This window comes from Lycorma delicatula, chromosome 12 (genome assembly GCF_047948215.1).
Source record: "Lycorma delicatula isolate Av1 chromosome 12, ASM4794821v1, whole genome shotgun sequence".
In the NCBI taxonomy this organism is placed as follows: Eukaryota; Metazoa; Arthropoda; class Insecta; order Hemiptera; family Fulgoridae; genus Lycorma; species Lycorma delicatula.
The window spans coordinates 53,056,692-53,083,638 of NC_134466.1; the positions used below are offsets into that span (position 1 = coordinate 53,056,692).

A 26,947-nucleotide genomic window follows, 5' to 3' on the forward strand; every position below is an offset into this window, starting at 1 on the left:
GTATTGAATACAATCTCATTATAAATTGTTTTTTATGAACTTAATTTAAAAGTTGTGTTAACTAGAATTTATATTTCTATATTTGCATTTTTTTAAATTGATTATTTATATTTTTGCTTGACAGGATAAACATAAACTAAATCCAGCAGATGTTCATATAATAGGACATAGCCTGGGTGCACATACAGCCGGTTATGCTGGTGAAAGGATTGAAGGATTAGGTCGCATAACTGGATTAGATCCAGCTGAACCATATTTTCAAGGAATGCCTGGTAAAGTTAGACTTGATACAACAGATGCTAAACTTGTTGATGTAATACATACTGATGGTACATCAATATTTCTTCTTGGTAAATATTATTTTTAGTTTGTTTTTGTTTATTTTAAGTAATTGGAAATATTAATTTTATAATTTTATCATTAATGTAAAAAGTAAGTAATGTATAAAATATTTATTAAAAATAGACAATGTTTAACAACTGTATAGGAATAAAAATTTGATTAAGATCTAACATTAGATGGTCATTTTGATTGTTATTAGTCATAATTTATAAATGCTGAGGAATTAATTTTTTTTTTTAAAACCAAACTCTTACTATAGATAAAAGGGGAAAAACCAATGCTAAATGATTTCTACAGAATGAGTATTTCTACCTTTATTTATAAAATAAATATAACTATTGACTAAAAATTACCTATTGTCAGAAACAGTGTTGTTATAGACAATCCCATTCAAAAGTGAAAGTTAAAGTAAATCAAAAAAGTGGAAAGTTTAATTAAACTATTCAAACTCTCAACCCGTATTATTAAAAAAAAAACATAATAACATGCACCTTACATAGGGTTGGATAAGATAAAGATTTATTATAAGACAGGATATCATGAACCTATAGCCAATCATAAAATATCCCCTTCCTTAAAACAAAATTTAAAGAAGAAAATAAATACATAAATATGTCATATAAGAATTTTGACAGTCAAATGCCTTGATAGACATTGATGTTATAATAACCTACATTAGCTGGCACTGACAGATATTTGGAATGCATTCTTGGATAAACAAAACTATAATTTTTAGAATTGTAATTGTTGGTAATAAAAGATGTGGTTCTTAAAAGAAGAAATGATACTTCAGTTTTTCAATCTTTTGGGTATATTGTAATATATTGTTTCGCTTATCAGTTGAATATCAATGTTGTGAGCATTCGATTGCTGATTTTAGGGCATAAATAAGCAAGATAGGAAAATGATGTATATAATATGTGACAATATTTGTGTAGAGTACAGTGGATTTTGTTTCAAATATCAAAGTCAGTTAGTTTCTGAGATATTGGAAAAACCGCAAGTACTAAAAAATACAAGCATTGTAAAATTTAACATAGCACATCAAACAAATTTTTAAAAATAAAAAAAAAAAATTTTGAATTCATGAAATATGATAGATGAATATACAAAAAATCTCAAAAATAAAAGATGGTCATGCAACCATCATCGGGTGACTTGACCCCTTTTTTTATTAAAAAAAACTGTCACCAGGAGCAAGCCAAACACACTGAAGCAGTTGATCGATATTAACAATATCTATCCAGGAAATAAATGAGAGGAAACCTAAAAAAAATGTTACTAAGAATATGACAAAATGTATTTAAGCACATTTAAATTTTGAAATTGATGTTTCCTATACTTGCTGTGCATAAAATAAATCTTTAAATAGTATAAATATTTGTTAATAAATCAGACATAAGTTTTTTTTTTTAATTCAGATTAAAACTTGAATATCCCATATTTTGTTTTGTTTCGTGATCTTAATTAATCCCTGTGTATAAGTGTTAAAGAGTAAGGAATATGTTAATCCAAATATAAATTCTGCTGAAGCAATGTTTAAATATTACATCTGGGTAAGAGCATCAGCACATTTCTTGATCATCAAGTCACAGTGAACATATTACTTTACACCACATATTTTCTAAGCCAAGATGTATACATTATCAGGAGCAAACAAAAGAGATGACTTGAAGACAAATTTAAAAGTCAGTATTCTTAAATTGGCAAAGAAAATTACCTGTCGAGTTAGGAATGAACTAAGTAAAAGAACAGAGAAACTGATGATGTCAATTCTCTCATTCTTTTGGCTGATTTTAAGAATGAAACAGATTAATTGTGATTGTATATAATCTTATATTTTGTAATTAGGTGGTCACTAATGATAATGAACTTCTTACCAGATGTAAAGAGATCAGCCAAATAGTAGGGAGTTGAAATATTGATGATGATAAAAGGTGACTGGAAGGTTAGAATGAGATGCAGTAACCTGTCTACAAGCCAATTAAAATCTATATTTAACTTTGTTCTTCATAGGCCTCTTTTGAAGCCAACTCTATAACATTAATAGAGTTCTATAGAGACCGAAACAAATAGTAGTAAAATATAATTAGTAATAGTATAAAATAGTAATGTAATAGTAGTAAAATTACAGTTTTATCAATTTTTACTTTCCCATGTAGATAGTGCTATAGCAGAGCTAGAGCTCTAGAAGGGAAAGTATTGTAATTGGTCCAATTTGGGCATATGTGTTTTTCACTAGATCTTTGTGTTTTGACACCTAAGGAACCCAAAAAAAACTGGGTGGAAATTTTTCAGATGTTAATTTTCATGTGTGTGTGTGTGTGTTTTTTTTTTTGGTGTTGGCCTCTAAATCACTTACTCGAAAACTGTTGGACCGATCTTGACCAAACTTTATCACATTACTTGTATGTATGGGGCAGTGATCCCATTAAATTTTCAACTTAAAAGGTCAAGGGGGTGAGACTGTAGTGCAATGTCATGCTCAGTATCTTAAGATTTCACCTAATTAAGGTAATATTTTTCCTAGACATGTTTTTTAATAATTAAAAAAATAACAATATTTGCAAAAACAAACACCACAACAAAATATGCTGTTTTAGTTGTCTGTTATGATGTGATGTCACAGGTGAGCGGTATAATTAAATAAATGAATAATATTTAAAGAATAAAAAATGTTACTTGGTCTGGCTGGTCTCAAACTCTATCACCCAGGTGGCTCAGTACATGTGCATTAATCCTTGCAGCTACACTGGTCTGCTGACTGTGCAAGCAAAATTTGCTCTATGTAATTTGTGAAATTACATTAGTTTAGTTAGTGCCGATCATTGCCACTAGCACCGCCATACCCGCACGAATTAAATATGGAATGCGTGCGCACTTTAGTTAGAATCATTGAATTAAATGAAAAAATATTATATTTAAATAAAATTATGAATATGTTAAATTATGTCGTGTGAGTAAGCCGTGCATCAGAAACAACCCACAATTGTAGGACTTTCCTGGAATATGGCGTTAGTCATTTGACGGGAAAGTCAAACAACTATGTGTTGTCAGCTTTTTTCTTTTAATTGAGTAATTCCATTTTCCAGATACAATTAAATTTCTTGCTCCTTTCTGAGTTGCAAGTTCCTTCCACTTTGATGAACTGGTTATTCAACAGGTTTCAACTAATTAAGGTTTTAATGAAGGTTTGTCCTTCATTTTTCTCAGCCTTAAGCATCATCCATCATTTTTATTGTTTCTTCCCTTCATGTCTACATCCCAATCATTCTTATTCTTCTTCCCAGAAGAATATTTTCTGGTTTCTTCTATTTTTTTTCCTAAGATTCTTTATTGAAAGAAATGTCCATGTATACACCAATCATGATTGTTTTCCTCTTCCTTATCTTCATCAAATTCTGTCCTTCTTCTATTCTTTTTTACACTTATTCATTTCTAATTTTATTTATCAGTAATCTTTTCACGTTTTAAAAAACAAATTTCCAATACATGAAAATCTATCTTCTTTATTTTCTAGTTGGAAAGTATAAAATATACTCAATTCTTTGCGAGATGGATGCCAAATAGAAAGTTTTAAGCATAATATTTTGGATAAAGTTTGTCTTGTTGTATGGTGCTTTTATAGATAATCATCTTTTTTTCATTACCTACCTCTTTACCTTAGCCCTTTATCCACAGTAATATTCCACGAGTTTTGGTCCGTAATCCATATACAAAGAGGGCAGATCGATCTCTTATCCAGGGACTCTTTTTTCTTTTTTGTAACTACAAAAAATGTTCAAACTGAGTTTTAAGTACCTATTAAGAAAATCTAGCTATTGAGTAAAAATCATATTTTTATTAATTGAATAGAATTTTTTATTGAATTAAATTTGTCATAATTATTTAATTTTCAGGTTACGGTATGAGTGAACCATGTGGACATCTTGATTTTTACCCAAATAATGGTAAAGAACAACCTGGATGTGATTTAACTGAAACACCATTACCTTTAACTTTAATAAGAGAAGGAATTGAAGAAGCATCACGTGTACTTGTTGCTTGTAATCATGTTAGAGCTATTAAATTATTTATTGAATCAATCAATTCAAAATGCCCGTATGTTGCTCATCGCTGTTCAAGTTATCAACATTTTTTACAGGTAATTTTCATTAAGGTAGATTTTTAAACATTAATTTTATAAATTTTTAATACTTTAAAAGCAAAATTCTATGTGATATGTATTAATTTATGAAGATTTTTATTTATTTTTTTATATCATTGGGATTTCTCCTACTGAGTGTAAATAATACAAAAGATACAACTGAAAGGAATGTAAAGGGTTGGGAAAAAAGCCTTTTCATATTTTAATGAAAAATTAAATCTAGATTTTTGTTTTAAATTTCAAATGAAGTTTATTAAAACAAATAATCACCATTTTGATAACCATCTTTTGGTATTTTTGATGTAAAAAAAAATCATAATCCTCACTGTAAAACTTTTATATTTTTTGGAAGAAAAATTGCAGTAGGTGATTTCATAGGCCTCTTTTGAAGCCAAATAGTACCATTAATAGTTCTATAAAGATTGAAACAAGTTGTATTCTGATGGTGCAAGGCTACCACTGTCAAAAAACTATCAATAAAGTTATAATAAAAAAAAGTAACCACTTCAATAAAAATAAAAAAATAAAAAAAAGAAATTGTGATGTTATTTTATCAATAATTGTTTTTTTTTTTAAATCAACAATTTTTTGTCCTCGTGATGTATGGTTGCACATCAGCACACTTAAATAACATTAAATGCAGACATTACTCAACTACACAAATGACATTATCATTCCATACACTACAGAGACTGGCCGTAAAGTGAGCACTGTTACCCTAACAAATACTCTGGCTAATACTTACATAAAAAAAACTCCAGCCTACAACAGGTAGTGGAAAGTAACAAATTAATGTACATCTTTTTTCCCTTTTTTTCTTTTGAAGTTATGGTTTGTGTATAAAACCACTCTGTAAGAAAACTCCTTCACTAATATTATTTTGGTATAAGACAAAACAATTACATATTGTTAAAAATTTTAAATTTTAATCTGATCATCGCATAATTGTGAATTCTATGGATCATGACAGAAAAGGATTGGTGTGCTACGCAGCAAATAAAAAAAAAAAGAAATGCCATAGAATTTGTTTGGATGTACAAAGGAAATTATGGAAAATTTTGATCAGAGCAGCATCACAAAATTCAACATTAATTGCACATTTTTTTTTTTAAATTGTAAAAGTTGAAAATGATAAATGAAATATAATTATTCAGGTTCTCTCAGGCTTATATCCAAATAAGCATTATTGCTTATCTTTTTACTCATTTCTCTTTTAATAAAAGCTAGGTTTGAAATTCCAAAAAGATAAACTTAAATTTCCAATAAAAATCTGCACTTCTAAAATAGAAAGACTTTTAGACTTAATGGGGAAAAAGAAGAATTAGCTTCTACAGTCATCCCTTCAAAATAAATAAAATAAATTTTTGAATTCTTCAATTTTAGAAAGCCAGAGAGTAAATGGTTCAAACTGGTTGAAGAAGATCTAACAGAACTAAGTGTAACAGAAGAAACCATTAAAGACAAAAATAAAGTAAGGAAAATATTAAAAAATGAAAACTAAAGATTCCAAGAAAAATTGAAGTCAAAATGCGAACAACACACGAAAATAGCCGACCGGCCTCCATGGCATGAGTGGTAGCGTCTCAGCCTTTCATCCAGAGGTCCCGGATTTGAATCCCAGTCAGGCATGGCATTTTCATACATGCTACAAATCATTCATCTCATCCTCTGAAGTAATACCTAATGGTGGTGCCAGAGGTTAAAAAAAAAAAGAAAACAGAAGAACAAAAGAACAAAAGAAAGCCATGTCTGAAAGAATGAAAGCTTAGAAAAAAAGAAAAGAATCTAGAATGTATAAGAAATAATTATTTAATATACCCCTAAGATAGTAGTTACACAAAACATAGTTTCTTCTATTGTTTTGGTAAAAAGCTTTCCGCCGAGACAACTGCTTATTTTGCAGAGTTGGACAAATCACATTACATGAAGGTATTAAAAAATTGGAAAGTCATTGGTCCAAATATATTAAATTGCAAGGTGACTATTGAAAAATAAAAAACATATCTAAAAAATGTTGTTTTCTTTATCAGGCCAAGAATTTTCCATATCGCCTTCATATGTGTGTTTGTATAAAAAAGTAAAGACTTCACTAACTTAACTAATCAGTTATTCTTCCATTTCATTGATAACTATAATTCTGAAATTTATCTCTGAATTAGTGTTTAAGTAAAGATTATATTAAGTTAAAAAAGGGATACCTAAGATTAAAAATTCAGTACGTACCAGTCCTTCAGATATATTTGAGATTATATTTTAATATTTTAGGGTCGTTGTTTCTCTTGTGGTGAAAATGGAACTGGTTGTGCTATGATGGGTTTAAATGTTGAAAGAACTAATCATCCACCTGGTTCAAAATATTTTATAACAACTGGAAAGGATACGCCTTATTGCAGTAAGTATAAATAAAAGTAACTATAAAATATAATTCACTCCATTGTTATACACGTAAAAAAAGAAATCTTTATTTTCATCAAGTAGCTTGTAATATAAAAGGTTTATTGCAAAGTAAATGCACAGATTCTCGTGAAAAGATTGCAGTGTTGTGGAACTTAACTATCGTATAATTTAAATACAATATAATTTGGAAAGTTAAATACAATGATATTATTAATGACATGAAATTATTCAATTTCTGAAATAGAAAGTGTGATTTTCTCAATCTGAACACTCAGTGAAATAAATAATTCACTCAATGATTATTTAGCTCAGTTTTTGACAGACTCCAACATAAGTAAAGAAATCATTATAAGGATCTTACAGCTTCTATTTCATCACCTATAAATCAAACTTAGCTACAACACAATTTAATTCACATTATTCTGTCAAGATATATCATGATATTAATTATTTTTTATCTTCCATTCTTCTGCAATTTCACAGATAATCAATCATACTGAATAAGTAACAGTTTGTCTTTTTAGAATAGTTAAAAACGCTAAACATTGATCACTCTAAGGTTTTTACAACATGTGGTACATCTTTATTAAAAGTTTTACATAATTTTTTACAAAATTAAAACATTTTTATAACTTTAATGACTTTCTTCCAAAATTGCATGGAATTTCATTTCCAGATGATTTTTTCAGAGCTAATTATATGGTTCTTTTGTCAGTTGAATTACCAGTGATACTGTTATTTATAATATTTATCTTACAAGTGGTTAAGAGACTTCTTTAATATATGATTAAAATTTAATTTTGATGTCTGAAGGTAGCCATCTAAAAAATTCCTGAACATTTATTTAAAGTTAAATTATTCTTTTATTATTAAACAATATTAGTTTAGTCAACACCGGTAAAGGTTGATGACTTATGTCAACTTGTCAAATATATTATAAAATGTTTTGTATAAGAACATTTACTGGCTGGAAGAATTACTCTTTTAAAAAGAGCTTGCATCATCAGTACCTTTAATTATTACATTTATAGAAAAAAAAAAATTTAGAAATTGTTTCCAATTTTGCATAAATTATAAAATTTATGAAGGAAGGTCCATTTTGAAATAAAACCAAAACAGAAATATGAACAAACTTTATTATTTACGCATAAAAACTACACTTATTTGCTACTTTTCTACATAACTGCCTTCAAGTTGAACACATTCATAGCATTTTACTAGCTTCATTCCCTCTTTGAGAGATTCTACACCATTTTTCATTTCATCATCAATGTCAAACATTTGGGATGCAAGCTGCTGTTTAAGCTGAAGAAAATGAAAATAATCACTTAGACCTAACAGATTACAGGTTGGATGATTGAAGATATTTCAACAAAATCTTTTTCGAATGGTTTGATTTGTTATGTTAAGCCTGGCAATGTCATGCAACAACAAAACCCTGCAGGACAGAATTCCATATCATTTGCTACTTATAGCTCTTCTAAGATATATTAACATTTCACAATATGTATTTGCAAATCACTAAATTCAACAAGCAAGACAGTAGTTATAAGCTTCTTTACTGAACATTCTTGTTTGAACTTTTTTGGTCTAGGAGATGATGAATGCCACCATTACAATGATTGCTGCTTTTCTCTATGTTTGAATAACTAATCCAGGGTTCATCTTTGGTAACAATCTGATGAAACAATTTTCATCAAGCTTCATTTTCAAACACACACTCTCTCTCTCTCTCTCTCTCTCTCTCTCTCTCTCTCTCTCTCTCTCTCTCTCAATCTCTCTCCAATACAGACAACATCATCGCTTATGATTCAAATCACCCAATGGAACCTAAATTAGCTGCTTTTAGATACATGATAGATAGATAGACTATATAAATTACCATTAAAGAAAAACCAGCATATAAAAAAATTAAACATTCTTTTTCAAATAGCAGAAAATAATGGGTATAATAAAAAAGACATGATCAGAAAAATGAATAAAAATAGAATAAATTAAATGAAATTAAAATAATAAACGATAAATCTTTAAATGGAATAAATTAACATTTACTGGGAAAGAAATTTACCCAATTAAACAATACTTTAGTAAATATAATATAAAAATGACTATAAATACAAATAATACACTAAAAAAGAGTTTTAATAGTAACATAGAAGAAAGAGATATATAGAAATAAATTGTAAATTCAGTGTATCATACATTGGACAAATGGGAAGAAAATTAAAATATAACAAACATAGGAGATGTCTTAAAAATAAAAAACTAGATTCTAATTATGCAATGCATTTAATAAAAGAAGGGCATACCTCGATGAAAATGGAGGAATCAATGAAATTAATTCACAAATGTGTTAAAGGAAGAAGAATGAACAGTTTAAAAAATCTGAAAATCTTTAAATTAAAAAGTAACAATAAAATTGTCATAAATGGACAAATCAACAATCAAGCGGATGTCCTTTTTAAGAACCTAAATTTATTAAAAACAAGGAATAAATAAAATTAAAAGATAAGTATAACCATTAATAACAAATAAACAAAAAGAAGGCCAGATAAGGCATGATGTTAATTATAGGAAGGGAGGGTTTGACTAAACACTATATAAAAATTAACAGAAATTTAAAAGTATCAATACAATAAGTTTTGACAATGGAGTGGTTCCGAAACGCGTCGACAATTGGTAAAAGAATGAAGCTAAACAATTGAATAAAGCAATTGGTAAGCAGTACTAAACACAGAAACTATAGTGATCTTAGCAGAAAAGATAGTGGTAATTATTATTATCTTAATAACAACATTAAAACATTTTTCTTAGTTTTTAAACCATATTTTTTCTATGCTTTTACTTAATTTTTTAATGCAACTTTTGTAACGATTTGTTTTTCCGTTAATTTCAGGAAGACATTATAGAGTTACATTGGACCTAGCTAGACCTCCAAGAGCTGAGGCCTGGGTTCAAGGATTTATGAGAGTTTCATTACATAGTGATACCGGCGTGATAAGGAACTTGGATCTTACACCCAAGTGTGTTTTAATTATCTATCTTAAAATAACATTTTATAAATAAAATTTGATATTAAATATGAATTTTAACATTTTTGACTGTAGGACTGGAATTACAAGAGTCAATCTTGTTGATATGTTTTCCAAATCTACTACTTTCTACCACGATCAAAGTTTTAATATTTAATAAAAAGAAAAACTGAAACGAAATACTGAAAAATGCTAATATCCAACAAATTGTGGCTAAATTTCTATTATTTAAAGTAATTAAGGATTATTCCAATTCAAAAAAATTAAATTTTAAATAATTAGGAATTGTTAAAAATTCAGTATAATATATTTAAATGTAAGAAATGCACATAAATGTAAATAGGTCACAAATAAACATAAGTTATTAAAAGACAGGTTAATTATTATGATACGCTGCGTTTTAATCCTGTAATACAATTAATAGTTTTTCAACCAAAATCTTAAGCTAGGTGAGGATTTTAACAATAATTATTCATATGTAAAAGTAAGCATTCCTTTGATATTTTGCTTTTTTTAAAACAAAATAAAAGTTAACCAACATCAGATTGACCTTTGTAAGCTAAAAATAGGAAAGGGGAGATGTAATTAATTAATTATTATTTATTTATATTGTGTTGGTAATTAATTAAAATAAATTGTTTATTCTGATAGATATACAATTCATTATTCAGATAATATCATCAGGAATGGTAAGTAGATATGCTACTCCAAAGATAAAAAACAGCTACCCAGCATTTGCTTGGATTGATAGAGGAGAAAAAACTATGGTAGAACTTTGATTAGAGGCCATATTAATTTTTCAAAATATTGCATGTGAAATAATGTTCACAATTCAGAAGACTTTAATAGAAATTATTTGAGCACATATTTATACACGTGTAGAATGGAGTGCTAAATTTATTGATTTTTTTAAAATTCATCAACAAAGTTATATTTTTTCTATAAAGAAAAAAGTTTTAATTGTATTTTAAATAAACTAGTGTGAAAATTTTTTAAATCGTTTGGTAATTTATTAAAAATTGCAACAGAATTATAATAAGACCCTTTCTCATAAGCCAAAGTACGAGGATGATTAAAAAATAAACTGAAATTTTGTTGTGCAACTGAGGAAGAGCAGTGAATATGGTGGAGTGTTGCAGCTAGTTAGTTAGATATGTCTGGGGGAAGCAATCGACCAGCCACCCCTGTAGGTCATTTTCCCACATCAGTTGCAGAATATCTGAGCAGGAAGTACCATTATCTGTTGAGCAACGAATTATTATCTGATTTCTTACCAATAAAGCTGTCAAATAGTCTGAAATTTTCACTCAACTCCAGGTACAGTTTGGAGATGTTATCTTGTCAAAAACTCAATTGTTTGATTGGACCAAAAGATTTTGAAGTGGCTGTGATACAGTGGAAAACAAAAATCACAAATGTCATCTGCGGATCTGTGTCAATGACAACATTGAAGCTGTTCATAACCTTGTGGAAGATGACCCAGCATAACAGTTACTGAAATTGCATCAGATATGGGCATAAGGGTTGGGAATGTGAATACAATGTTTCGTCAAAGATTCTAGAATATATCAAAGTTTCAGCAAGGTGGATTCCACATTTCCTTACTGAGGCACAGAGAAATGTTCCGAAAGATATTCTTTCAGTGGCTGCTAAATCACTTTGAAGAAGAAGGAAACATTTTTGGACTGTATTGTTACCTGTGATTAAATGTGGGTCCACAACTACACTTGGGAAAGCAAGAGAACAAGTACGGAGTGGTGGAAAGTGGTGAGGAGGCACCGCTCAAGGCCAAAAAACATTTGTCGGCTGGAAAAGTTCTGGCATCTATGTTTTGGGACTCATAAGTGCTCCCAATTGATTTCCTATATGAACGAAGGATGGTAAATGTGGCATATTACTGTCAGTTATTAGATGACATCAGTGCTGCTTATCACAATAAATGATGCCAGTAACCAGTTTGCAATGTTCTCTTTCTCTAAAGGAGATGCATGGCTGCTTACAGCAGTTGAGACTCACGATAAACTTGCTAAAATTCATTGGACACCTCTTGAACACCCACCGTATAGTTCAGACTTTTATGACTTGATATGATTTCCACATTTTTGTTTGCCGAAAGAAGCTTTAGGAGGGGAAAATTCAAAGATGGTGTCACAGTCAATCATTATCTGCAAAATTGGTTGTTGGGGCAGCCATCTTGTTTTTTTTAATGAGAGGACCAGGAAGCTACCTATTTGGTGAAGAAAATGTATTTTTGTAAGGAACTATATAGAAAGATAAAGTAATTTATTTGTAATTTTATCTAATATCAATAAAGCTATGCAAACAAATTCCATTCTGTATTTGAATGACCCTCATATTGTACTGAAATACATAAAAACAGTTTTGTTGTCTTGTTTTATAGAGATGGATGTTATCATTTTTTTTAAATAAGCGAGTAGGTTTTTTTTATTAAGATTACACATTCTTAAATATAAGTGCTGGCATAAGTTAACCAATTTAATTTTATAAATATCAGTATACATGATTCATACTACCTAACCTTAATATGTCAGCTCCTTTTTATACTTTGACAAGTCATTCTGACTTTTTGGAGATGATGAGGTGAAATAGTTCAGACGATAACATAAGTAGACACAACAAATATAGAAAAATGATGATGAAGTTAATGGTTTATTAAAGTATGTCAAAGCAAAACTTATGGTTTAATTAAAAATAGAATGTACCTTTATGTATGTATTTATGAAAAAAATATGATTACTGAGAAATAGTGTTTAATTACTCAGCAAGTGATATATCAGGTGACTGATGTTTAACATTTGCTTTCTGTATGGGAAGTCAGGTAGAGCAAAGAGTAGATATACCCTTTAGCATTGTTTATTGTTTAGTTTTAAGTAATGTATCCAAGTAAATTGAAAATATTCACAATTACATGTACAGAATTACTTGATGAACATGGGAAGCAACCACCTAATATAAGACAATAAAGTAAAGTTGAACCATATTACTCATTAAAAATAAAATTTAACTAAAATGAATGAATGATAAAGAAAAATTAATCAGAATTCTTAATCATTTGCCACTGAACTGGCTGAAAACCAGGTAGCAACTTCATACCACAAACCACTGTTTCTCTTCCATTTCAATATTACACTCCTTTACATTATAATCTTTTACCTAATTATAGTTAACTACTAGTTTGCTCCCATTTGATAGCTAGGAATTAGACATACTTGAGTCAAAATAAAGAAAGACTTAATAACTGAAATCTTTCATTCAAACCTGAAAAACTATTTCATTTTCCAATTTACCAAAATAGTTTTCTCAAATTTCTTCTATAAATGACTATCATACTTCACTTCTGAGGATTGCAGTTGCAAAAAAAGTTTGTAGTTGGTTTTAAGTATTATTTGACTTCAATGCAAAAAATTTGTCCCAAAGCTCAGTTCCATCAGTGAATTTTTTATAAAACTCACTAACTATGAAAAACCACTTTTCTTTGTTTAGAGTAAACAAAACTTATTAAATTCCAGTAAACTTAAAAAATTAACAATATAACTTGTTGAGTGTTTTAATTTTTAACAAATGTTCAATAATAAAGTAAAAAAAATATATATATATTTATACCTGGTTATGCAGTAACAGTACAGAGACATTGCGTCAGCAGTACTCTACTGAGTTTCCAAGTCATGTGTATGTAGTCAGGCGTACAAATGCAAAAAATAATACAAGAAATAAGAATATAAAAAAAATAAATAATTAAAAAAGATACAAAAAGTAAAAAAAACTAAAACTTAAAAACAGAAATAATGATATCATCCAAAACTGTCATGTAAATATTCATCAGTGTAAATAGCTTTAATTCAAGTTCATTTGTCTTTTAGAGTTTTCTAGTATTTTTTTTTAATAATTTTTTGATACTAGACTTTAGTTTCAACAGGGAATTTATTAAAATAATACATAGCAGTGTATTTATGATTTCTTCTGCCAATTTCTGTATATGTTTTTAATAATTGAATGGATTTATACCTCGTTTTAGAGATATTACGAATATTTATATAGTTCAGGGCTATTTCATTGTAATGATGACTCAAAGATTGTAATACCTATTTTTCAAATGAATTTTTATTTGATTTTTATGAGCTGACTGCTATGCAATTATATTATACCTAACAATACTCTAATAAATTCCATCCATAATAGTAAATAAATATTTAACGGTAAGAATTTTCCTTAGTCTAGATAATATGAAAACTGTATGATTTATTTGTAATTTCACAATGTTTTGATCCATAATACCTAAATAAAATATATAAGTTAAATAGTTTTTGTAACATTTTCTCTGAACAAATTCAATGATGATAACATTAAAATCAGTAGAATACAGTCATAATGATTATCAAAAATTAAACAGACAGTCTCAATTACATTTAGAGCTAACTTATTAGAATCAAACTGTACTTTTAACTCAGTAAATTTTTTTCCAATTTATTAGAAACTTCTAATCAAGAATTTCCATTATATATTGTAACTGTGTCATCAGCATAATATAAAATTTTGCAATCACAATTTTATAATTCAAATATATCATTAATATAAATAATAAAGGCCCAAGAATGGTTCCTGAGGAGTCCTAGTATTCAGATCTACAGGTTGCTTTTTATTATATTAATTTTAACATATTGTCTTCCATTTTGAAGTAACTGAAGAGGTAACCCTCTGGTACCAATTTTTTTAAGCTTTTCAATTACAGTTCTATGGTCTACAGTATCAAAGAATTTAATCAGATCCAAAAATATAGCAGCTATAGGTTTACTTTTGTCTTGACTTTGGTAAATGATGCCAGGTAAGTCACCAGTTGCATTTTTAGTTCCAAGACCTTTTCTAAAACCATATTGTGAGTTAAAGAGAATATTATATTTATTCTGGAAATTCAAAATTTCTCTTAATATAATAGTTTTTTTCATTTCTTTGCAAAATTGGTGACAAGAGAAATAGTTCTATAATTTCCATGATTATTTTTATCATCATGTTTAAAAGATGGTATAACCTCAGCCATTTTCAATTGCTTTGGGCATATACAGGTGTAATAGTTTAAATTATATAAATACATTAAAGCATCAGTAAATTTAGTATTATTACTTAATACTTTCATCGCAAGTATGTATCCCATCAACCCCACCTTCCTTATTTTTCAATTTATTAAATATTTTATTTTGTCATTTTTTACAAGTCTACTTTTACCCACATGCTTTCTTTGCAAGTTCTTAACATTAATGTTTTTTGTGACATACAACCTATATTACAAAAAATACTGTTGAAGTAATTAGCTAAATTTTTGTCAGTTTTAATCAGTTCATTTTTATAGGACATTTCAATTTATCAATTTGTATAATTTTAAATTTTTTATTTTTTCCTTATTTCTGATTTATGTAATTCCAAATTTTTCTAGGATTATTCTTTAGCTTAGTAACTTTATTCATTCTAATTTATTTTTTGCTTGTTTTAATAACTTCTTCAATATTTTATTATGAATTTGATATTTAATTTTCAGAAAAATATATTTTCTTTTTTTATGTATAAAAGCTGATAACGTAGTTGTAGAACTTTCCTGTCACACGGCTTATACACACACACACATATACATACACAACTTAACTTAGTACATCAGTATTACACTAGCACTCCTTGTGATGATGTAGGGAATTATTGATGCAGTATACCCACTTAGCCACTAGTTTAGACCAATTTTTGGGGTGGGGGTGTGATTTTCCAATTTTTTTTTTATTTGTTAACAAATGTGCCTAAGAAAAATAAGAACTTAATTAGGTGAAATCTCGAGATACTGAGGTGACCTTGTTCTACAGCCTTACTCCCTTGACTTGAAGTTGAAAATTTAATGGCATCAGTGCCCCATATATAGAAGTAATCTGAACAAGTTTGGTCAAAATCAGTCCAACAGTTCTGGAGATATAAGGTGATAGAGTGTGACACCGAACACACATGTACTGGAAAATTTCCATCTGGTTTTTTTAGGTTCCTTAAGTGTCAAAACATCAAGATCCGGTGAAAACAGCATATGCCCAAATTAGACAGATTACAATACTTTCTCTTCTATAGCTATAGTGCTAGATGGGAAGGTAATATATATATATATATATATAAAACTATTCCTTTCTACTAATCATATTTAATAAATCATGTAACCCGTGGTTTTTTAGAACCTTCATTACATATTTTTTTAACTTTCCTAGTTTTAGCAGTTAATTCATGAACTAATCCAATTAATAACTGCATTACTTTATTTAAAATCTAACAAAAGATACTGCTTTCAACGCTAAAGTTTCACTTAACCTCACTATTGTGAAGCTTTTAAAATTAATTCAAAACAAAAAGTATTATTTTTTTGGCAGTTCTTTGTTGAATATTGTAAAGGAATGGTGCTTTTTAATAAAGCCAAATTACACTTAAAACTGCGAAACATTTTCCGTAACATAATTGAAATATAGTATTAATTTATAGTAGAAATTTGTAGAAAATCTTTGTACAGCCCTAACAAGAAAACAAAATGTTTTCAGACATGTTTAAATGAAATTTTTACCTGTCAGATGGATTTAAGAAGTATGTCATTCTATACAACCACTCTTTTGAATACAAGTTGAAAAAAAAAACAGTTTTATTATAAAGTAATTCTAATATTTATATATATTGTTCTTTAACTCTTCAGTACTCAAGATTAGCATAAGAACAGTCTTATTGTAATCAAACTGTTAATACCATAATCATAACTGATTATGATATAATTAATTATATGATTTATTATAGTAAATAAGTTTTTAACAACAGTAAATGAAATCATTATAAGCACTTTCACCAACCTACTCCTGTATACACAACCACAATGACATATCCTGCTGTTTTTCTCATTATTAAAGGTATGTGCTCAGGATAGTTTTATATTGAACATCAAGTAGCTTAGGTGTATCGTCAAGGAATGTAATCTTATATTGGCCATACTTCCATTTAATCCTTAGCAAGTTTTTAGGAATAATAAGTATTTTGGCTTCTAAAACAGCTAATCTGTGTTAAGTTCCAGGCAAAGATTTATTTTTTTTTTTCACTTAACAGTTCATTCATTCACTTTCCTTATTGAAATATCTGCAGAAGAATTTACAAGATAGTAATAAAAATAGGAAAAAGTTATATAATAAGTAAATTCTACATGGGCTACAATTTGATTTTTATGAAATATAAAAATAGAAAAACGTAAAATTTTAATTAATCATTAAGTTTATTCTTTAATGTTTACAGTGGTTATGAGAGGTTAGAACATGGTACATCTCGTAGTTTTGTCATTACACATCCAGATGAAGTCGGTCCTATTAAAAGGGTTGAACTTTATTGGGAATACGATATGGACGTTCTTCAACCACGATCGCTTTGTTTTCTATGGTGTAATGATCATCTTTATGTAGCCTCAATACATGTATCTGAAACCAAAGATATTCATGCTCGCGAGTAAGTAATATTTTTCATTAATTTTATCTAAACTACAGTGTACAAAAAAAATCAGAGTTTTAAAACTGTTAAATATCTTTTAACTTTGACTTATAGTAATGAATCACAAATAAAATGAAAGAGTAACTCTTAAAGTTTTTCCGTACAAATGTTCAATGTTAGCACCTTTTGTCACGCACTCATTCAACCACTGAAAGAGTTCATTCCATACTTTAACCAGTATGTCTGGAGTAATGGAAGCAACAAGTGCTTCAACCCTGTGCCTCAAATCGGATAGATTAGTGGATGCAGAGTCAGATACATAAGATCCTTTATAAAACCTCACAGGAAAAGATCATGTGGAGACACATTAGATGACTTCGGAAGGTACTGCAAACAAGCTCTGTCATCGAATTCGTGGCGACGTACCCCATTCAGAGTTATGCCAGTGAGGAAGTGCATCATCTTGTTGCCAAATAAAATTCAGTGGTACATCTTGCAGTTGAGGAAAGAACCGTGTATGCAGTATATCCGAGTATGCAATTCATCATACACTTGCTTTAGCAAAAAAGAATGCCTCGTAAACTTGCCATCAGAATATCTCACAAAACATTTAATTTTGGAGAGTCCCTTTAGCATTATAAGAGCTCATGAGATTTCTTGACCTCCAGATTACGATTAACTAACTTTTCCACTAAGATGAAACTTTGACTCGTCACTAAACACAATAGGATCAAGTTTAGTTGTATTTCGATTATGAACTTGGCATGCACAGCGTAGTCAGTAGGCTTTGAAGCCTGCAACAGCTAATGGTATGGGCACATCTGTAAGCATTTCCTTAAAACATTCTACACTATCACTGGAATTGTTAGTTTGCTGCTGCTTTCTTCCTAATAAATTTTTTTTATTACTTTGTAGGAAAACATCTTGATACTTCAAAATTTTCTTTATATACACTCAGTCATCCCGTACTATATTCCCTTTACATAGACATTCAATTGCATCAAACCAATTTTGCCACAATATATCTGACGAATATTATTGTCAGAGGATCATAATTAAACTTTCTATGGAAACATGTTGAACTGTAACCACAAATTCACATTTAGCAAACTCCAAAACACAGAAGTTGCCATCTTTGCTAGCAGCACTGTCAAACAGAAAGTTAAGGAATCAATCTATGGCCATGTATGCAACTAAAATTATTCTTTTTGCTCTTTGATTCTAGTCTTAAATCAACACTATTACCTCATCTAAGAGACATAATAATGAATTAAAACTCTGATATTCTTTTTTGTACATCTGGTATATGAATATATTTAATTATTTCTTATTACTTAGAATATGATGGATTATGTGTAATCTATAGTGTATATTTTTAATTTTCTAATATTACAATCATTTAGTCAGTAATATATATCTGGGGAGGGGGGTATATATCTTGAACAAGACATTTCTTTAGAATTGTCTAGGCTTTGTATAGTAGTTGATTGTAGCACCACATAGATCAAATCATCTTTTCAGGTATTTTTATTTTAGGAGCTATTTTACTGATTTTAATTTATGGTAGTCCAGTGCTTCCACTGGACAAGAGAGAGGAATCCCAGGTTACTCCACAATCGGCCTACCCTATCAGATAACACCAAAGATGTACCGGCTATAAAGCTGCCATTATTCTCAGCATGAAACATTTTTAGTTTAGTCCTAGATCTATAAAACTGATATTGGGTAAAAGTTATAAAATAATTTAAAAAAAGGCTAGGTTGTGAGAAAGGAAAATCTACCCCAGTTTCAGACAAGCAATCCCATGTAGAGAAAAGTTCAAAGTACCCTCCAGCCCATGAGCATCGGTCCCACTCAATACTTAGGAGATCAGGATGTTAAGAGATTTATCCAGGTGGGAACAATAATTTTGTGTATTTTTGGGGCTGGCTTAAATATTTGCTACAATAAAAATTGATTTTCTTTTCTGGATGGAAGAGCCTCTTGAGAATGAGTACAAAGTTCCTAAAGGAATAACTTCACCTTTCTCAAAAATTTTATGATATGTGGAAATATTCAACTGAACTGTAAACAGTCTGACTCTCTCTGATGATTAATCTTTCAAGCTAATTACTCTCAATAAAATTTTGGATACTACTACAATAGTAGGTTGATATCAGACAGCATATCTACTACCCCCAATAAAAATTTTATTAAAATTTTCTTGAAAAAAATAAATGTAATATATGACAAGGAAGTATTGTATAAATTCATTAATCTGTAATTCAATAGGCCAAAGTTTCAGTTGATGCAGGCTCATGTGAACCGGTCAAAAAAAAAATTAAGAAAAGATTCTGAACAGAAACAACCATCTTGTATGACTGCACATCCAATTTAATTATTTCATGCTCCAGAACACCTTACCAGAGTGGGCTTTTTGATAATGGTTTATTTACCTTCCCATAAACATTCCACTATATCATAGGTAATACACGTATCTTTTCGATATGTAGGCCAAAAGTGTCAACCAAATTTGAGTGGACCAAGAATACTGAAACTATAAAAATAGAAATTGAATAACTATTTAAAAAGAAAAAATCAAGGGCAACGTTTAGGAATCAAACATAAATAAGATATTTCTCATGAACAGTTTCTTACTATTAATATAATAATGCCACATAAAGATATTACATATATAATATATATATATATATATAAGAATATAGGAAAAACAGATATTAAATTTATGGTATTAATGTAGTGGGTGATCTACTGCTGTAGTTAGTTAGTTCTTAGATGGTGCTGCTGAAACACTATATTGAAATAAGAAAGTAAATAAAATGACTAATATAATCTAACAAAATTTACCCAACTAACGAGCATAGGTTAAGTTTGGTTAGATTATATTTATAATTTTATTTATTTATTTTCTTGTTTCAATATACCATTTCAGTGGCGCTATCTAAGAACTAACTAACTACAGCGGTAGATCACCTACTACATTAATACCAAATTTATTTTATAATATTTAGTGCAGCGTTTGGTATTGCTTATTTGTAAGATAATAAATTAAAATCTGGTTCAATATTGGTCAGTGCAACAGTCAGGCTGTTATCTTAATTTTCATCGGTTATTTGCAACCTGCTTTTCAGTTTTAAAAATTTCATTTTTGAAAAAATTGTTCACATTTGAGAGGTGTCTTTGCAAAGTCAGCTATCTCCAGTTTTTTAAATTTGAAGATTATTTTTATTCTATACATTGCTTAGGACCATACTTGTTATATAGTTAATAGTATTTGCATCGAAACCAACAAAATCACTACAAAATTTGCTTTTAAAAATTGATGTTCACGCAAAATAAGCAATCTCCACTTCTTTGTATATTGCAAAATCAACAATCTCCTCTTCAACCAATAGATAGAAGTCACATGACCACTTTTTAGGTTATAATCTTAATTGGGTTAATTGAGTGATTGCGTAGCTTATGTTTGTGATTGAGTGAGCCTGCTTAATAAAAGTTATTAAAATGGAAGAAAATCCAGCTGGAGTATCACCATCAAAAGCAAGAAACTTACATAATCAGTTTTTATATTAGTTGATATTTACTTTTTCATGTATTTAAAGTTTATTATTTTTACTTCTTTGTACAAAGTAAAGGAAGTATTGTGGTCGCAAAAAATTTCAGTTTTTAAATTTCAATGGAAATATCCAATTTGACCATCCCTGAATTTATTTTGACTAGTTTCAGCATGACGTATGTGTGCGTGTGTATCTCGCATAACTCAGACGATTAGCCATAGGATGTTGACATTTTGGATTTAGGACTGTTGTAACATCTAGTTGTGCACCTCCCCTTTTGATTGCAATCGACTGAACCAAAAGTGTCCAAAAAAGCCCAAATCCATTTGATTTTGGACTTTTTCTTAACTGCAGAAATAAGCTCTCATTAAGAGCTTTTCAACGATGTATCATAAGTGGAACTTATTTCATGGTTCCAGAGTTACAGTCAAATGAAATTTTAATTAATGAAATATTTGGATCTTATAAGGGGAGGGCCCTTTTTTTAAGAGGAAAGTGTGTTTTTTTATTACTAATGCTTAATTAACTCTTTAATAAATATATTATTTATTAATTAACCTCTGATTGTAAAAAAATCTTTACAATAAATAATATTTCAATAAGAATAAAAAAATTTGAAAAAATTTCAGAGGTTATTAATGAAATAAAATTTTATGTACTTTTCATTTTTATAAAATGTGTATATTTAATTTAACAGCCGTACAAGTAAATCATGTGGTGTCCACATCAAATTTTTATTATAATTATATTAATGAATTAAAAAAAGAGTTATTTTTGTTTTGTTTACTCCTCACATTAGAATTATTGTTATGTTTACGTGTCAAGAAGGTTTCTTGTAGAAGATTACAATAATATTTAGTGCAGAATAAGCAATCTCTAACATAAAATTGCTAATTACTTGGTTTCAACTAAAATACTTGAATACAATCTTAATAGCAAGCACAAGCTCAGTAAAGTGTGATACAAGTTATGAGGTAAAAATATCAACATGCTATATTAATATGACTTTAAAACAATTTCTTACAATTTCCCCAAAATATACTTTGATGAGGATTGCTAATTTCAGAATGACACCCCTCATTTATAGGTACTTCCAAATAATGAAATTATTTATAATTATTAATTAATTACGGAAATACTTGATCTAAATTTTTGTAGAAAAATCAATTTTTATTAATTCTATAAATTTCATTTTTAAAGTCCTTTTTTCTTGGAGCTCTATTGTTTACATCTGAAAAATTTTCAGGAATTTTATTTGTCATTTATTTTATTTCATTTATTGTCATGAATAGAATTGAAAATATACCAAAATAACACTTTATTTCTGTAATCGGTAAATCTTTCTTTGAATTCTTGATATAATTCATCCAAAATATTTTTATATATTTTTGTTTTTCAAAACTGTTTTTATAAGTAGTGTTGAAAACTTAATAAAATTGTTGTTCTTCAATTGATGTTGAAATAGTTTTAATTTATTTTGAAATGTACTAACATCTTCAAACATTTCTATGACTATTTGATTTTATTTTTGTAACTTTAATTAGTTTATAACTTTTTATTATTTTATTTGTAAATTTTTATTTAGTTCATTTAAATGAGTAGTATGTTAATTAAAACGATAAATCCCGCAAGCATTCTTTATTGATCAGTTCTGGTATGGGATTTTCTTTGATTCCCATAAAAAGCTTCACCTGTTCTTTAAGTCAAAAAACCTCTTCAACATAGCTCCTTTAGATAGCCATCATACTTCACAGTAATATCAAATCCCCTTATTGAAATTTCATGTCAGTAAGTTATTCTAAAAATTCTCTTTGTCTAAACAATGATTTGGATTTGATTTCATTTAGCATATTTACTTTCATTATGTCTTTTATATTCACAGTTTTGGAACACAAGTTCTGCTGATGAATCAGGCAATGGAAAATAAGTTTTTCATTGTACTCGCTTTCATTCATATCGTTTTTGAAGTAAGCTAAGACACCTTTATTTTTTCCTACCATCGACTTTTTCCCTCCCCATGCATATTCCAGACATATTATGGTATCCCAGATTAGACTGTTTCTTCATTTTTTTTAATTGCACGAAATATATAATTTCCTGTTGTCATTTCAAGCTTAGTAAGGGATAAAAGTTCCCCTGTTACATTGAAGTTTTGTTGATTCCTTGTAGGAATAATTAAGCACTGTCAGTTAAATCTGTAATTTGTACCACTAACAAATTTAAAAACCAATCAAAACATTCAATCTTTTGTTTTAATGAGTGTTTGATATTTTCAGATGTTTCTTCAGTGCACTTTGTTATTGTTCTTTGTAATAAACCAATATAGTCTAGTAATAAAGAAGACAGCTGTGTTTAAGATGATACTCAAATAACTCCAGTTTGAACCGGCTTGATTCGGTTTTACGTTGCTTACCTGGTAGTTTAATAAGAATCATTGAAGTTAAAAGTTTTAAAAATATATACATTGCCAATAGAAACTTGGCCATCAGTGAAACTTGATCAGAATTTTGCTGATCCAAAATAGAATCCCTTGCAGCTCATATTAACTTTTTGCATTATTTTTTTGGTATTTAAAATAATTTTAATGCAAGCTTTTATTTTCTCTGTTCATTTAATTTATTTCCTTGTTACATTTTTACAGCAAACGTGATATAGAAGTGAATACAAAACTTTGTAGTACTGGTAATAGAGAATATGCTGATGTGCCATCTAGATCTTCAGTGGTATTTATAGACACCTGTAATGAACCATTTGTATAGTAATTGATCTGGATAAATAAGTATAATATAAGTATGAATAGATATGATAAGAGGAATTATATATCATAATTATAATTATTACTAATTGGTTGACATTAATTTTTTTTCAACCAATAAAAGAAAGAAGTTGGTGACTTGATATAATTAGAAAATAATAAATAGACATCTTAATGTTTTGACTGATATACCATTATTGCATTAAGATAAATGTAAGACTTAAAGCAATGTGTTTTGCAATATTAATGCAGCTAACATGGTAATTGTTCCTTTTCTTTTGGTAATATTTTTCTTTTAAGAATTTTGAGAAAATATATAAATGATTAAGACTATATAATAGTATGCCACAGGAATCTGAATTGGAGCATAAATTTATATTTGAGGTTATGAAAAATAGTAATCAGCTGTTAGTACTGTATATGGGCAACAAAGATATGTGCAGTTATTAAGTGACTGCACATCAAATTGGTAAGCAGCGAACTAAAATTATGTAGATGGCCCCCAAAAAAAAATATAAATAATTTTTTTTTATGTTTAATGTTATAGTGACTAAAATCTTTTCAGATTTAAAATTAAACAATAAGTAAATAAGCTAAATTTGGAATAAACATTAAGAAGCTATAAACCCAGTGGTTAGTAGCTTAAAAATTAACAATGAAAAGAAAAGAAATTGAAGAGGGTTTCGTAAAGCTGGTTTATGAAATCACTTAATTGTATCGATACATCAAATCAAGAATATTGTTTCTCATTAATTTTGAAATATTGCTTATATTGTTATATAATAAATTAACTGCCACATAATTTGGATGCCGATCCAGACGATTTTGATATTGCTGAGACAGAGATTTCAAAGAGATTTCTTGCTTAACGATTCGTAATTTAAAAATTTAAAATCATATATGAGTTTATTGCTTATATACCAAGGTATATATAACATTTTTATCTGTGTTTTTGTCTAATAACGTTCATGAATGTCAGTATTGGAATCTGTGTCCTATTAGCCAATACATATTTTTAAACTTTAGGTGTAACTGTATCCATTTAGATTTGCTATATTTTGCTCAAATAAGGCGCCGATCAAGATGAAAATCTAAATATTTACATTCTTGAGAACTTGGAATATTAAAGGTAGAAACAGTTATGCAGTTTTTCTTTCGAAGAGTGAATGTGACGTGCCTTGACTTTGTTTCATTTATGTTTTATTTCCATATTGTAATCAAGATTCAAGAAGAGTGAGATAATCTTGAATATAAGAGATGCAGTAACTGGATTTTCATGGACAGAAAGAATTGCATTATCGTTAGCAAATGTTGCATCGGTTATATGTCATAATTGGCAAGTCGGCAGTAAACAGAATGCATAAGATGGGTCCAAGAACATTTCCTTGAAGTACCCCTGATTTTATTAGGAACAACTGCATTAAAATTTCTTTATAATTAACTTGAAAATATCTAAATTGTAGGTAAGATTTTAGCACTACGTAGAAGACATACAGTAACACGTTTTTAATTTATAGAGCAATCCCACCTGCCAAACTTTGTCAAAAGCTTGACTTACATCGAGAAAAACCAGTGAACCGCATTTTTTGTTGTCTAGAGCATGATTTATAATATTAACAGTTCTGTTTGCTTACTCCACTGTTGCATGTTTCTTCCTAAACCCAAATTGTTGATTTGGAATTAGATCATTTACAAACTGCTTCATTCTTTTTAAAAAGAGCTTTTCAAACACTTTAGGGAGCACTAGAAGCAGGCTGATAGGCCTATAAAATTTAACATCTATTGGTTCTTTACCCGGTTTTTGTATAACAATTATTTATGAAATTTCCCACAGACCAAGAAAATGACCAATTTGAATAATAATATTAAAAATTAGAATGACTAAATGTATCACTTTTCGAGGTAATGCTTAAAGAACCAGACCCAGTGATAAAATCATATCCTGGTGCTTTTGTTGGCTGTACTTCATTGTTAATCACTGAAGAAACCTTGTGGACTATAAAGCATTTAATTGGTAAGGACATTTGATAAGGCGAAACCAAATATTCCAAAATTTTCTTCATTTCATCTGGATCTATTTCGATATTATTGGGCTGGAAGACATCTGAAAAGTGCTCAGCAAATAAGTTCACTTTCTCTTGAAAACCTTTCGCCATGTTCTGTTATTTTTACAGAGAGGAGGAATAGGCTGTGGAGGTCTCTTGAACTTTGTAGTTTTCCATCGATTATATTCAGCAGACTGCCTATCAGAAATATCTTCAATATAAGATTGAAACAAAATGTTTTCAAAAGTTTGAAATCTTTTTAATTCTTGAGAAGCCCTGTTAAATCTTCCCGTATCAGCAGAGTAACGAGAGTTCTGCCATAAGTGTCATAGTCTCCGCCGTTCTTCTATGTTTTCTCTGATGAAGATCGGATATTTATTTTGAGCTGGAGGAGTAGAATCCAAATTGGCATTATCCACATCAGTCAGGGATTTTAAAGGCATATTTCAAAATACCTTTGAAAATGAAAAAATCCAGACCTGGAATAAGATAAATGATTTGTATACTTTGCTAAATCATTGAAAGCAAGATAATTCAAAATGAAAATGTTAATTTGGAAATTGTGTATCATGTTTAAAAATAAAATTATAAATGAGGATCAACGTTAACATTACATTAACCTTCTTTTTTTTTAACCATTAAAAGATGCTAATAGTTTAGAACTGCTAACACAGTTCTTTGATGATGTACAAGAATTGTTTTATTGTACATGACTTGAACAATTAGTATTTAATCTTTACTTTACACTCTTCAGTTTCTACTTCAGTTTCAGTTTCAGTTTCTTCAGTATGCTACTTCCTGTTTTTGTAGAAACATTTGATTGTAAGAAATAAGGTTAATTGTTTAATTGTATTAATACTTTTAAAAATATTACTGTTCATTAAATAAATTTGATTATGGATGTTTACAGAAATAATTTGTTAATCACATTTAAAATGTTAAAAAATGAGATAAGTTTTGACTTTTATAACTTTTTAGTGTGCAGAAAAGTATTTTTAATACTTAAAAAGTTTGTAGTTTAAAACAGTACCATTTAATAATAATTGTTTAAAAACATTTAATAATTAATAAATTTAGTAATAAATTAAAAATTTGATTATCAGGCTGTTTAAAAATAATTTGTACAAATCTGTTTGCTCAAATATTAATAAAGTTAAAATAAATAAAAAGTATTT

The 26,947-nt window shown here is 28.6% G+C and overlaps 1 protein-coding gene across 1 annotated transcript in view; it reads left to right on the plus strand.

Annotated features, from left to right (window-relative positions):
- Positions 1–23,757, plus strand: part of LOC142333106 (pancreatic triacylglycerol lipase-like) — a 194,814-nt gene extending 171,057 nt beyond the window's left edge. Inside the window, exons 8-13 of the mRNA XM_075380022.1 lie at positions 125–350; positions 4,242–4,486; positions 6,755–6,881; positions 9,783–9,909; positions 17,227–17,433; positions 23,614–23,757. Of these exons, the coding sequence (XP_075236137.1) occupies positions 125–350; positions 4,242–4,486; positions 6,755–6,881; positions 9,783–9,909; positions 17,227–17,433; positions 23,614–23,731 (1,050 nt within the window). The 3' untranslated portion in view covers positions 23,732–23,757. The remainder of the gene's footprint in view (positions 1–124; positions 351–4,241; positions 4,487–6,754; positions 6,882–9,782; positions 9,910–17,226; positions 17,434–23,613) is intronic.
- Positions 23,758–26,947: the final 3,190 nt, after the last annotated feature.